Below are 13675 nucleotides of genomic sequence, written 5' to 3'. Positions count from 1 at the left end.
ACTCAACCCTGAATATTCATTGCAAGGACTGTTGCTGAAGCTGAAGCTCCAATCCTTTGACCACCTGATGCAAAGAGCTGACTCACTGGAAAAGACCCTGATGCCGGGAAAGATTGAGGGCAGGAGGAGAAGGAAGCAACAGAAGGTTTAGATGGTTGGATGGCATCACCAACTCAGTGGACTTGAGTTTGAACAAACTGCAGGAGATAGTGAAGGACAGGAAAGCCTGGTGTGCTGCAGTCTATGGGGTTAAAAAGAGTCAGACACGACTGAGCGACTGAACAACAAAAACGGTGCAGCCACTGTGGAAAACAACATGGAGGGTCCTCAAAAAATTAAATACAGATTTACCATACGATCTAGGAATTCTACTTCTAGGTATAAACTGAGAGGAACTGAAAGCAGGGTCTTTTTCCCCTTAATCGAAATAAAGTTGATTTACAATGCTGTGATAATTTCAGGTGTACAGCAAAGTGATTCCATCATATATGTATCTCAAAGTAATTCTACATATATATACACATACCCACACATACATACTTTTTCAGATTCTTCTCCAGTACAGATTATTGTAAGATATTAAATATAGTTCCCTGTGCTGCTATACAGTAGGTAGGTCCTTACTGCTTATTTGTTTTGTATATAGTACTGAGAGTAGGGTCCTGAAGAGACATTTGCACACCCGTGATCACAGCAGCATTATCCTAATAGCCAAAGTGAAAGCAACACAAATACCGACTGATGAACAAGTGAACAAAATGTGGCACATCTGAATATACAGTGGAATGTTATTCAGCCTTAAAAAGGAAAGAAAATTTGGTACATGCTACAACATGCATGAACCTCGAGGATGTTATGCTGAGTGGAATAAATTAACCACAAAGGGACAAATGATGTATGATTCCACTTATGTGATGTACCCACAGATGTCAAATTCACAGAAGGTAAAATGGTGGCTGCCAGGAGCTGGTAGAAAGTGGAATGAAGAGTTATTTTTCCATGGGTTCAGAGTTTTAGTTTTCCAAGATGAAGGGTTCTGGAGATTGGATGTACAACAATGTGAATGTACATAACACTACTGAACTGCACACTTAAAATGGTTAGGACGGTAAACTTTATGTTATGTGTATTTTACCACAATAATAAACAAATAAAAACCAAGTGAGCAAACTGAACAACGTGACACTCCTATCTCCTGTCCCCTGCTGAGCTACCAGAAGAGCTAGCAGCCAGGATTATCTATGCCATGGCTGGAGACCAGATGTAGAATTCCCCTCTGGAAAAACGGAATGATTTCTAAATTTTTATTTGGTTCTTTTACAATTGTACCATGCGCCACTCAGGACAGTATTTTCCCCCCTCGCTTTAAAAAATCACTTTAAAAGTTATTTTAGGGAATTCCCTGGTGGTCCAGTGGCTAACACTGCGCTCCCGATACAGGGGGGCTGGGTTCAATCCATGGTCAGGGAACTAGATCCCACATGCCACAACTAAGACTCTATGCAGCCAAATAAAAAAAAATAAATATATTTAAAAAAAAGTTATTTTACTGTTGTTTAGTCGCTAAGTCGTGTCCGACTCTTTTGCAACCGTGTATACTGTAGCCTGCCCGGGGTCCTATGTCCACGGAATTTTCCATGCAAGACTACTGGAGTAGGTTGCCATTTCCTTCTCCATGGATCTTCCTGACCCAGGGATCAAACCCAGGTCTCCTGCATTGGTGCTCAGTTGCTCAGTCATAGCCGAATCTTTGCCACCCCATGGACTGTAGCCCATCAGGCTCCTGCGTCCATGGAATTTTCCAGGCAAGAATACTGGAGTGGGTTGCCATTTCCTACTCCCGGGATCGTCCCGACTCAGGGATAGAACCCAAATCTCCTGAGTCACATGGGAAGACAGATTTGGGGAATGATAATTCCTTGCTTTTTGACTTCATTTCCACATCCCCCCTGCCCCGTTGTCCTACTGAACTCCTGCACTGGTAGGTGGATTCATTATCACTGAGCCACCAGGGAAGCCCCAAAGTTATTTTAAACATCCTTATTTTCTGGTCTAACACTTTCATTCTCTAGGATCAACGGATTCTGACAGAGTACTCCAACAAGCTGGCTCTTCCTACCCAATCATCCAACACTGAAACCCACCGAAGGACAAGCTCTACTCAGGTATGAACATCCAGCTTTTAGTGTCTCATCGGGAAATATAACCACATTTGAGAATATGTAAAATCAGAATCAAAAACAACACACAGTAAAAAGAACACAAAGAAGACAGAGGCAATGCAGTGAACAAAAGAAAACTTCACAAATACTATGACTAATACAACCAGTGACAAGAACAAATATTTTGTTGAAATTTTTTAAAGATATTCAGAGAACAAGACAATGTTTCTAATAATTAAATATATGGTAAAAGGCAGGAGATCAAATGGAGAAAATCTCCCAAAAAGTAAAGAAAAAGCAATGAGAAGGAAAACAGAAGATGAACAAAAACAGAAAAAGACAGGAAATTGCTGTCAAAAATATGAGAAAATTTCCCTGATATTATTAAGCTGGAAACTTGAGTTTCCAGCCTAAATACTAGAACAATGGATTGCATGCGTGCTTAGTCGTGCAATTGTGGCCGACTCCTTGAGAGCCCATGGACTGTAGCCCAGCCAGCTCCTCTGTCCATGGGGATTCACTGGAGTGGGTAGCCATGCCCTTCTCCAGGAGATCTCCCCAGCCCAGGGATGGAACCCAGGTCTCCAGCACTGCAGGTGGATTCTTTACCATCTCAGTTACCAGGGGAAGCCCAGTATAATGCATAGGACTCTATTAAACAATAAAGCATGCCTTGAAAATTCTGACAAGAAATCACTTCTAATCTAGAATTACAAGCCCAGCCAAATTATATGTAAAGAAAGAGCAAGGGTAGCATAAACATATTTCCAAGAAAAGACACATAAATGTCCTTCCTATGTACTTTGTTCTCAAGAAGCTACACCTGTTTTTGGGAAAATGGATAGGCTTCACTGTTAACAGTAACAAAGACAGCAAATGTTTCCTGAGTATGTATGGCATGCACAGGGCCGTTATAAGACTTTCATGTGTACTGGCTCAGTTAATTTGTAAAGCAGCCCTTTTAGGCGGTAAGATTCTCTCTTCAGGTCACACATCCAGTTATCTGTCAGACTTTGAACCCAGTGGGCTCCAGAACCCATGCTCTCAATCACTGAGCTACTGCTGGCGGCAAAAGAGTAACCCCCAGAAGAGGAATATGTGATGGGAAGGAGAAACAAATAAAAGGGGAAGGAAATTTCCAGAAAAATGATAAAGGGAAGTCCCCAACCCACAATGAGCCAGCAAAAATGACAAAATTTGGGTGTGCTTGAACACATCTGGAAAAGATTTTCCAGTTCTCTGAAAGTTTGGATGAAAGAGTAATCAGTACAGAGAAAAACTAAGCAAACAAATACAAATCAATTATTAACATCAAGGAAAAGACAAAGCTATACAGCAAAGAAAACACAATCATAGTTTTGGCTGGCTCATTTCTGAATAATGCTAAAAGTGATAATAAATCATATAGTAATTCAACCAAACGAAAAAGTGAATCGAAGAGTGTGCATATGTATCACTTAAATCTATAGCAGTATTTGTGGAAAACAACAAAATGGTATCAGCATTTACTTAGAATCATGGAGGCAAAAAGCAAAAACTTAGGTTTTTGTCACTCTGCATTCCATTTCAGAATTTACAGACCTAATGATTTTTTAAAATTTGCACACATTATGGGTCACTTGATGTTCTGTGGTTTTTGACAAACCCATAAATTCAGTAATTCCTAGCTCCACTCCTAATGCAAACATCTCAGAGCTATACCAAAGGGATGAGTAAACCTTCAAAAATGAAACTATTTATGGGAACTGAAATATCTATTTCACATAATTTTCATGTTACAAAACATTATTCTTTGATCTTTATTTCCCCCAACCATTTAAGGATCTTGTGCCATACAAAAACAGGTGGCAGGCTGGATTTGGCCCATAAACTATAGTTTGCCAACTCCTGTCCTAAAGCAACAGACCACTTGGAATACAGTCCAGAAGCTGCAGATCGGAGATTTCCATCAGTGGGCTTCAAAACAGTCTGTATTACCCACAAAACAAAGACGTAGCACATGGACAGCTGATACACCCAGAGAACCAGCTAACCACAGTGCCAGTCTCTCACGATTGTACTGACCCTTACCCTTGCTCTCTTTGTCTTCTCAATCCTGAAGAGACAGAGACAGTGACTTGGGAGGAGCTGGGGAATAGGGAAGAGAATCAAAGTGCAGCAATAGCATGGGGAAGAAAAAAAAAACCAAGAACAACCCAGTTCACTTTTCCTCACCCCAGTTTTTTGCACCAGAATTTGGCCCAATCTGAGGGGAAGGAGCAGGCTTTAAACTGAAGAAGAGCTTTTCAAGTAGACTTAACAGTGCTAAAGAGCTCAGTCGCTCAGTCGTGTCCGGCTCTTTGCGACCCCATGGACCACAGTCCCCAGGCTATCTTGTCCATGGGGATTCTCCAGGCAAGAATACTGAAGTGGGTTGCCACCATGGAAGCCGGGTGATTAAACAGTACTTGAGGCTAACTGGAAAGCATTAGGATGTGCCCAGATTCACTCAAGCGAATTAGCAACAATGTCCAAGGCCAGCGGTAAGAAAGAATAAAGCTGCTCTCTGCATTCCATCTACTAAATACAAGCTCATTCAATAAACCACTTAGGTAACCAAGGAGCCTTTATTAAAGATATGCAAAGAACACTTATAAACCAATAAAAAACTCCCCTCAAAAGAAAAGGAAAATAGAAAAACGGGCAAGGAATATGAAGGGTTTTCTTTCTTTTTTTCTTTTTATGAAGGTTTCCTTTAACCCAAAATCAAAAGGGTGAAGTGTGACAAACTTTCAGCTTCTCAAAGTAAAATTTCACACTCATCAGGAAAAATGCTGAAAGTCTGATGATAGCAGGTGTCGGTAGGAATCTCGCCAAATGAAAGTCAAAAGGCAAAAATACCATTTTAAAGCAATGGTATTACCATTCGAATAATGAGACTAGCACAGTCCTTCTCTGGCCGGAGCAATACCCTGATGAGAAGAGGTATATTTTTGCATAACAAGGCCAACTTTTTCAGGAGAATCGGGTAAGGAGGGCACGCCCCCACCCTTGAGGCAGCGAAATTTTCATTTATTGTGCGACTGCTCCCTCCTAAAAAAAAAAAAAGACGCACAGGTACAAAACACGCTCAAGGATTTCCAAGAGGCAGAGACGCTCCGGAACGAGACACGGCCAGGAGACGAGACGGGGCAAACCGGGAGAGCTCGGTGACCACCTCAGAGCGATCTGGGCTCCCGAAGGATGAAGTGGAGGGAAAAGTGAAGTCGCTCAGTCGTGTCCGACTCTTGGCGACCCCGTGGGGCTGTATAGCATACGAGGCTCCTCCGTCCATAGGATTTTCAAGAGTACTGGACTGGGTTGCCATTCCCTTTCTCCAGGGGAATCTTCCCCACCCAGGGATCGAACCCGGGCCTCCTGCATTGCGAGCGGACGCTCTGACCGTATGAGCCACCCAGGGAAGCTGGAGGGAAGGCGGCAGGAATTGAAATAAATGAGGAAGACGAGTCCCAGCTCGCAGCACCCCGGGTCCCGCCGCCAGGAGGCCAAGGCCGCGGGGGCATTTCTGGCCGCCGACGGCCACTCCCCCCGCACTCTGGGACGCCCCGAGGGCCCGCAGAGGCCGGGAAAGGGTCAGGGGCCCCCGCGGGCCGAGGGGCGGGCTGGTCGCCGAGGCCTCGCCCAGGCCTCGCCCTCAGACGACAGCTGCGGGGCAAACCGGGGGAAGGAGCCAAGGAGGAGGGGCCGCGGCCCCGGCCTGCCCCGCCCCGAAGCCGCGGAGGCAAAACAGAAACCCAACGCCGAGGAAACGAAACCAGACGCGGCCCGGCCCGGCCCTGCCCGCCGCTGAGCCTCTCAGCTGTCGGGAGCGAGATGGCCGCCGCCGCCTGCCCCGGCCCCGCCGCTGTCCCAAGCCGCCGCGCCGGGCCAACGAGCCGCCCCCGCCCACCGCCGGCCTCCCCTACCCCCGCCTCGCTTGCCCGCCTGCCCGCCCTCCTGGGACACGGCCCGCTCCACCCCTCGTGGCTGCTCACCGCGCTGAGGCGGATCCCGCTGGGTGGCTGCGTCGCCATCTTGAGCGACTTACAAAGCCAGGACCGGCCTCAGCCGCAATCAGACTGGGAGGCTGCTGCGGAGCGCCGTGGAGTCCGCGAGGCCCCGCCTACTTCCGGGGCGGACCACAGGGCTGGCCCCGCCCCCCGACTTCCGCCTCCCGGCGCCTTGGAGTTGGGAGCTTAGGGCAGGTAAATTCCCCCGTGGGGTTAAGGAACCCGGGACTGCTGGAGAGGTGGGTGGGCTTCAGGATCCGGTCTGAGGGCCCTGCAGAGTAAGGCGCATGCGTTAGGCTCAACCGGGTGACTGCAGTAACTGAACCTACAGGCTTTGCCAAACAGTAATCGGTATTTTGTTGTTCACTCGCTCAGTCGTGTCCGACTCTTTACGACCCCATGGACTGCAGCACCCCAGGCCTCCCAGTTCATCACCATCCCCCAGAGTTTGCTCAAACTCATGTCCATTGAGTCAGTGATGCCATCCAACCATCTCATCCTCTGTTGTCCCCTTCTCCTCCTGCCTTCAATCTTTCCCAGCATCAGGGTCTTTTCCAACGAGTCGGCTCTTTGCATCAGGTGCCAAAGGATTGGAGCTTCAGCTTCAGCATCAGTCCTTCCAGTGAATAGTCAGGGTTGATTTTCTTTCGGATTGACTGGTTTGGTTTCCTTGCAGTCCAGGGGACTCTCAAGAATCTTCTCCAGCAGCACAGTTCGGAAAGCATCAGTTCTTTGGTGCTCAGCTTCCTTTATGGTCCAAATCTCACATCCCTACCTGACTACTGGAAAAACTGTAGCTTTGACCAGACGGACCTTTGTAGGCATAGTAATGTCTCTGTTTTTTAATATGTTGTCTAGGTTTGTCATAGCTTTTCTTCCAAGGAGCAAGCGTCTTTTAATTTCATGGCTGCAGTCACTGTCTACAGTGATTTTAGAGCCCAAGAAAATCAAGTCTGTTACTGTTTCCCCATCTATTTGCCACAAAGTGATGGGACTGGATGGCATGATCTTAGTTTTCTGAATGTTGAGTTTTAAGCCAGCTTTCTCACTCTCTTCTTTCACCTTCATCAAGAGGCTCTTTAATTCCTCCGCTTTCTGCCATAAGGGTGGTGTCTTCTGCATATCTGAGGTTATTGATATTTCTCCTGATTAATTGATATTAATCAGTATGGAGGCTCCAAATAATAAAGAGCTCTGTCTGGGGTCTTGGGAATTACAACTGGGGATACACAAGTTCTAGCAAAATAGAAAGAATGTTTGGGGAAGAGAAAGAGTCAGGGTTATGAAGGCAAAATCCACAAGTTTTCTTAAAGTTGTGTTGCAGGAATTATGATTGACTTTGATAGTAAAAGGAAAGATTCGTACTTAAGGATGGATTTATCACCAGTCATTTAGGGTATGGACCGGATAAGTATCTTGAATTTCTAGAACCCTGTGCAAATGTTCTGGACATCTTTGTTAGATGATAAGTAGTCAAAAGGTCAGATTCAATCTGGGCAGAGACATAAGTCACTTCCTCAGTGGCCTCTGGCTCCACTCTAGAAAGTTCTTTTAGCAATACAAAACTGACTCTTTTTTTATTTTCCTTTTGCAGCTTGAGGTCCCCAAGTTTGAAGGCAGGTGCCATGGGTGTTGGTGACCCAAAAAGGTGCACTTGAAGTGCTTGACTGGGCTGGACATGAATTACACTGAAGAAAGCCGTCACATGCCTGCCAGTGTCATCATGTTGTGAAACCTTAGTGAGGTGAGGTGACTCAGATGGTAAAGAATCTGCCTGCAAGACAGGAGACCTGGGTTCAATCCCTGGGTCAGGAAGATCCCCTGGAGAAGAGAATGGCTACTCACTCCAGTATTCTTGCCTGGAGAATCCCATAGATGGAGAAGCCTGGTGGGCTACAGTCTATGGGGTCACAAAGAGTTGGATATGACTGAGTGACTAACACTTAATGAGATGAAGACTTGTACTTTGGGGATTTACCCTGAAAATTATCACCCTTCATCCTGATAAAAAGAGTCCTTTCTCATATGCAGTTTAGTCCTTTTGTTCCTGTACATGTATCTATATCGACCTTGAGCTGGGTCCTGGGCTAATTAGTAGGATATAGACATGAATAAGGTGGGACTTCTCTGGTGGTCCAGGAGTTAAGCCTCTGAGACTCCTCTGTAAGGGGGCAGGAGTTCCATCCTGTGTGGGACACTAAGATCCTGCTTGCCAAGCAGCCAAAGAAAAATGAAAGAAATGAATTAAGTCAAGGGCTGTCAGATACTACAGTTAAAGAAAGAGTTAAAAGGTTTTTCTTAAAATATTCACTGTGGTTTTTAAAAAATACTTATTTGGCTGTGCCAGGTCTTACTTGTGGCATGGGGGATCTTTAGTCGCAGCATGTGAACTGTTAGTTGCACCATGTGGGATCTAGTTCCCTGACTAGGGATGAAACCCAGGCCTCTGCATTGGGATCGCAGAGTCCTAGCCCCAGGACCACCAGGGAAGTCCTCATTGCATTTTTATAATTGTAAAAGAAATACATTTGCTTTGTAAAATTCAAATAATACAGAAATATAAAACAACATTTACCCCAATCCCTTTACTGGAACATATGAATTTGGTGTACATTACTCCATATTTACTATATGCTAAATACTATTTACAGTGTGGAACTAGATCTTACATACTTCTCTGCAGCTTGTGTTTTTGTTTTATTTAATTATTTCAGTTTGAGATTTGTAAGTGCCCAAATAGTTTTGAATAAGTGAACAAAGGAGGAAATGTTAAAAACAAACAGGACTTTCCTGGTGGTCCAGTGGTTAAGAATCTGTCCGCCAATGCAGGGGACGATCCCTGGTCCTGGAAGATCCCAAATGCCACGAGACAGCTAGCCTATGTGGTGCCCTAACGCCCATGCTCTGAAATAAGAGAAGCCACTGCAATGAGAAGCCCAGGTACCGCAATTAGAGAGTAGCCCCTGCTCACCACAACTAGAGAAAGCCTGCACATGGCAACCAAGATCCAACACAGCCAAAAATAAATAAATTAACAACAACAAAAAAACCTGTGCTCTGTTGTCACCCTTACTATTGATCACTGGGTTCTCGACTGAAAAAAATGCACAATCTAAAAAGTTGAGAATTATGTTTTATTCAATGGACATACTGAGGAGTGGGGCCAAGAAGACAGCCTCTCAGACAGCTCTGAGGGACTGTTCTGAAGATGTAACGGTGGAGCTAGGATAGAGAGGGATTTTTGCAAAACACCTAGGAAGTCAGAGTGTCAAAAGATTACAGTTAATTGACAGAGGATGAGATGATTGGATGGCATCACCGGCTTGATGGACATGAGTTTGAGCAAGCTCTGGGAACTGATGATGGACAGGGAAGCCTGGAATGCTGCAGTCAATGGGGTCGCAAAGAGTCCGACATGACTGAACTGAAAGAAAACCAATCATCTCAAGTTAGTGAATTTAGTGCTTTTCTAGATATGGGAAGAAGCAAGAGTCTGGGTTTATTGAAATCAACCCTTTGATGTGCACCTTAACTATCTAGGGCCAGTACCCTATTTTTCCCCATCCTGAATCCCCTCAGGGTGTGCATTGGCTGATGACTTGATGGCCACAACATCCTTCCTTTACTGATACAGCAGGTAATTCTTTGTCCACAGGATAAATGGCATGTGAAACACCTAAGTAAGAATGCTGGTTAATAACCACTTGCAATGCTCTGAACTGGGTAATTTCTCAGTTCCCTCCAGGTTTAAGATCATATTATTACATTAGAGGCTCTTTCATCAACTGTTTATTGAGAACCTACTTTGTGTCTATCAAAGTGAGGGATCCTAGAATGCAGTGATGAGTAAAATAGAGGTTTCCATTCCTGTGGAATCTACAGTCTCTTGTCTGTTTATTCAATAAGTTGCATCCCATTCGTTGTGAGATCAATTTGGTGAGTCTCAACTAGCACTTTGTTTAAAAAAAGAAAGAAAGACTAGAATAGCATACTGCACTGTCTGCCCGGGCCCAAATCCAAGTTATTCGTTTATTAACCATGTGATGTTCAGCAATGTGGATTTTGAAATGAGATTAGCCTGGATTATCCGGATGTGCCCAAGATGCAATCACAAGTGTCTTTATAAGACAGAGGCAGAGAGAGACTTGGTCACAGAAAGCTGCTTGATCGCTGAAGCATCTCTCTAGAGACTTGAAGATGCTATGTGGCTGGATTGGAAAGTGGAGAAGGGACACGAACCAAAGAATGCAGGAACTGTAGCTCCAGAAGCTAGAAAGGCAAGGAAACCCCATTCTAGAGTCCCTAGAGTTTACAGAGAACGAGTCTCTGAAGACACCTTGGTCTCAGCTCGTTTTGGACCTCTTGCTTCCAGAACTCTAGGAGAGTACATTCCTGCAGTTTGAAGACACTAAATTATAGTAATTTGTTAGAACAGCAATAGGAATAGACAGTAGTCTATTCATGTAGAAGCAAATACTTACCCGTTTATACAAATTGTTGCCTCCCCACGGCGAAAGTTTTTTAACCCAGTTGAGCATACCGCGGAGTTCTGCATTCTCAAGGCTTACTCATATGAAAGAAATGTGAGGCAGACATGTACGGGCTAAACTTAAACCATGTTGGTATAAGAGGGGCTTTTTCAGGAAAGTCAGTGCTTTTGGTTATGCCAGATGAACTCAAGCTGACTTGGAAATCTCTGTTTTTTAAAAATGTCAAAGCTGAGGTTGATGTGATTTTAACGGTAAAAACTACCTTCTTTGGGGAGTGCTGTATGCTGAATGTTTGTATCCCCCACTCTCCCAAAAAAACCATGTTACCTAGCCCCGCCAAGTGATGGCATTTGGAGGTGGCTTTGGGAGGGTAATTAGGTCAAGAGGATGGATCCCTCATTAATAAGATTGAAAGTGTGAAAGTGTTAGTCACTCAGTCATGTCCAACTCTTTGCAACCCCATAGACTGTAGCCCACAAGGTTCCTCTGTCCATGGAATTGTCCAGGCGAGAATACTGGAGTGGGTTGCCATTCCCTTCTCCAGGGGATCTTCCCAACCTAGGGACTGAACTTAGGTCTTCTGCATTGCAGGTAGATTCTTTACCATCTGAGCCACCAGAGAAGCCCATGAATGGGATTAGAGTCTTTGTAAAAGAGACTCTATAGAGATGCCTCAACCAGCCCTCTGTTATGTGAGGACACAGCAGGTAGAACCAAGAAAGTGCTGTTGTTTTGGTTTGTTTTTTTTTTTTTGGCCGCACCACACGGCTTGTGAGATCTTAGTTCTGTGACCGGGAATTGAACCCAGACCCTGGGCAGATGAGAGCGCCAAGTCCTAACCACTGGACCACCAGGAAATTTCCAAGGTGCTTTGACCTTGGACTTCCCAATTACAGAATAGTGAGAAATGAATTTATTGTTAAAGCCACCCAATCTGTGGTGTCCGCAGCCCAAACTAAGAAAAGAGAAATTTAAAAAATTCCATACAAGAGTAAGAATATCAGAATAAAGTAAAATTTCCAACTGATCTAAATCAGACACAATATAAAAACTGGTTGCTTTCATAAACCTACACAGCTATGCATTGTGACTTCCATGGACTATATCTCAGAGATCCTTCGGTAGCTGTACATGAAAAACTTCATCACATTATTTTACAGTTTCCTAACATTTTATTATATTGTGTTGTCATTCATTTAGCCACTCTCCTACTGGTGGACACTGAGGTTGTTTCCAAACTTCTTGCTATTATCAATATTTACGATGTATAACTTGTACATAAGTCATTTTGCACATATGCATGTATGTCAGATAAATTCCTGGCAGTAGAATTGTGGAATCAAAAATATACACGTGGCTTGCAGGATCGTAGTCCCCTGACCAGGGATTGAACCTGCCCCCTACAGTAGAAGCACAGAGTCTTAACCGCTGGACCGCTAGGGAAGTCTCCATCCATTTTTACTTTTGGTAGAAATTGCCCCCACTTTCTCCACAGAACTTGTACCAATCTATATTCTACAGCAATAGAGGGGAGATGCTGTTCACCTATAAATGATGTTGGCTACAATGGTCACTGACTAATACCTCAGAGCAATGTTTTTCTCATATTGTAAGTATGGGTATCTTTTTACATTTGTAAAAGCCAATTGTGTGTGTGTACATGTACTCCCTATTTATATCTTTTGCCCATATTTCTGTTTCTTTTGATCATTCTTTCAGTACTGAAGAAATTAGCCCTTTGTAATATTTCTCAAATGTTTTTCTGTCTGCTGTCTTTTACTTTGCTTTTGATGATTTTTTGTTGTGCAGAGTTTTAAAAAACTTTTTTAAATAGCCAAAACTCACAGAATTTCTCTTAGGCTCCTAGAATTTATGTTCATCTTAGAGAGATCATCTCCATTGTTGGGTCTTCAGTTCTTCTAGCATTTTCATGTTTTCTTCATGGTTTCTGATCTTTATCTGTTTGGGATTTATTTTGGTGAAAGATGTGAGATATGAATACAACTTATTTTCCCCCTTTTGGGTACCCAGTTATCCCAACGCTATTTATTGAATAAGACACCTTTCTTTCCCGCTACAGTCTGAAGTACTACCTTTATTACATGTTAAACTTTTCTATGTGTTTTGGTCCATTGATAGAGTTGCTAGTTTCGTCCTATTGATTTCTTGTCCATTTCTGCACTGGTAGCAATTATTTTAGCTTTATAATATGAAGACCTGAGGTTAGTTTTCTCAACTCTTCAATAAGTTAAAATTTACAACTTGATGATGTTGAATTTTCGTCTCCAAGATCTAGTAAATCTTCCCTTTAGCTCCAAGTCTTGTCTGCTTTGGTCATGTCCTCAAGGAGTTCTTAAAAAGTTTTTTTCTTTCCCCTCTTTTATTATTGTTGTTATTGGAAGAGAGATTTCATCTATCTCATAACAGGTCTTACATTGATACCAGAAAACTATATTGATGTGTACATACTAACTTTTTCTTTCTGGCTGTGCCACAGAGCATGTGAGATCTTCATTCTCTGACTAAGGATCGAACCCAGGCCCCCTGTAGTCTTAACTGTGGAGTCTTAACTCCTGGACCACCAGGGAAGTCCCATGTTAACTTTCTATTGAATTTATTGCCTTTAGGCCATTCATACTCTTCATCTGGCCATAAGCTCCACCACCCCCACCCCCCAACAGTATTAAACAACTTGTCTTTTTCCTGAAGGAATGTATATTGATAGCCTGGCTTAGTTTCAGAAACAAACAAAACAATCGGAAGGAAAATACAGAACAACATACAGTCAAGGGCTTGTCAGTTACAGTAGTGCCTTTAATACAACACAAAGCTCCCTAAGCAGTGCAGTTAGTGCACAGTCAAGTGCCCCCTCTCCACAGGGTATGGAAGCGTTTGGTTGTCCAAGGGTCCGGGAAGAATTAAGCATGAGCCTGTTGAAGTCAGAGTGGGCGGTCCTCACAGAGATGCTGCAGTTGGGTTGGGCTGACTTGTGTCA

At 43.8% G+C, this 13675-nt stretch overlaps 1 protein-coding gene and 1 long non-coding RNA gene across 4 annotated transcripts in view; one reads left to right on the top strand and one right to left on the bottom strand.

The window, feature by feature from the left end:
• The window catches only part of MORC3 (MORC family CW-type zinc finger 3), a 43519-nt gene extending 37258 nt beyond the window's left edge, over nt 1-6261 (bottom strand). For 2 of the 3 annotated variants that reach the window (XM_081573055.1, XM_081573057.1), the window contains exon 1: nt 6176-6261. In XM_081573055.1, the coding sequence (XP_081429181.1) occupies nt 6176-6214 (39 nt within the window). In that variant the 5' untranslated portion in view covers nt 6215-6261. Of the gene's footprint in view, nt 1-5064; nt 5235-6175 lie in introns of all 3 variants that reach the window. The other variant, XM_081573056.1, reaches the window with a different exon arrangement.
• Nucleotides 5952-9239, top strand: LOC145539297 (uncharacterized). The gene is made up of 2 exons (XR_014077702.1): nt 5952-6385; nt 7785-9239. It is a non-coding gene; the product is annotated as an uncharacterized LOC145539297 (long non-coding RNA).
• The last annotated feature ends 4436 nt before the right edge of the window (nt 9240-13675 follow it).

Source organism: Giraffa tippelskirchi, chromosome 2 (genome assembly GCF_054371585.1).
Source record: "Giraffa tippelskirchi isolate mGirTip1 chromosome 2, T2T-mGirTip1v1.2.pri, whole genome shotgun sequence".
NCBI lineage: Eukaryota > Metazoa > Chordata > Mammalia > Artiodactyla > Giraffidae > Giraffa > Giraffa tippelskirchi.
Note: the sequence above shows the minus strand (reverse complement) of the source record. Positions and strands in the feature narration are given on the sequence as shown.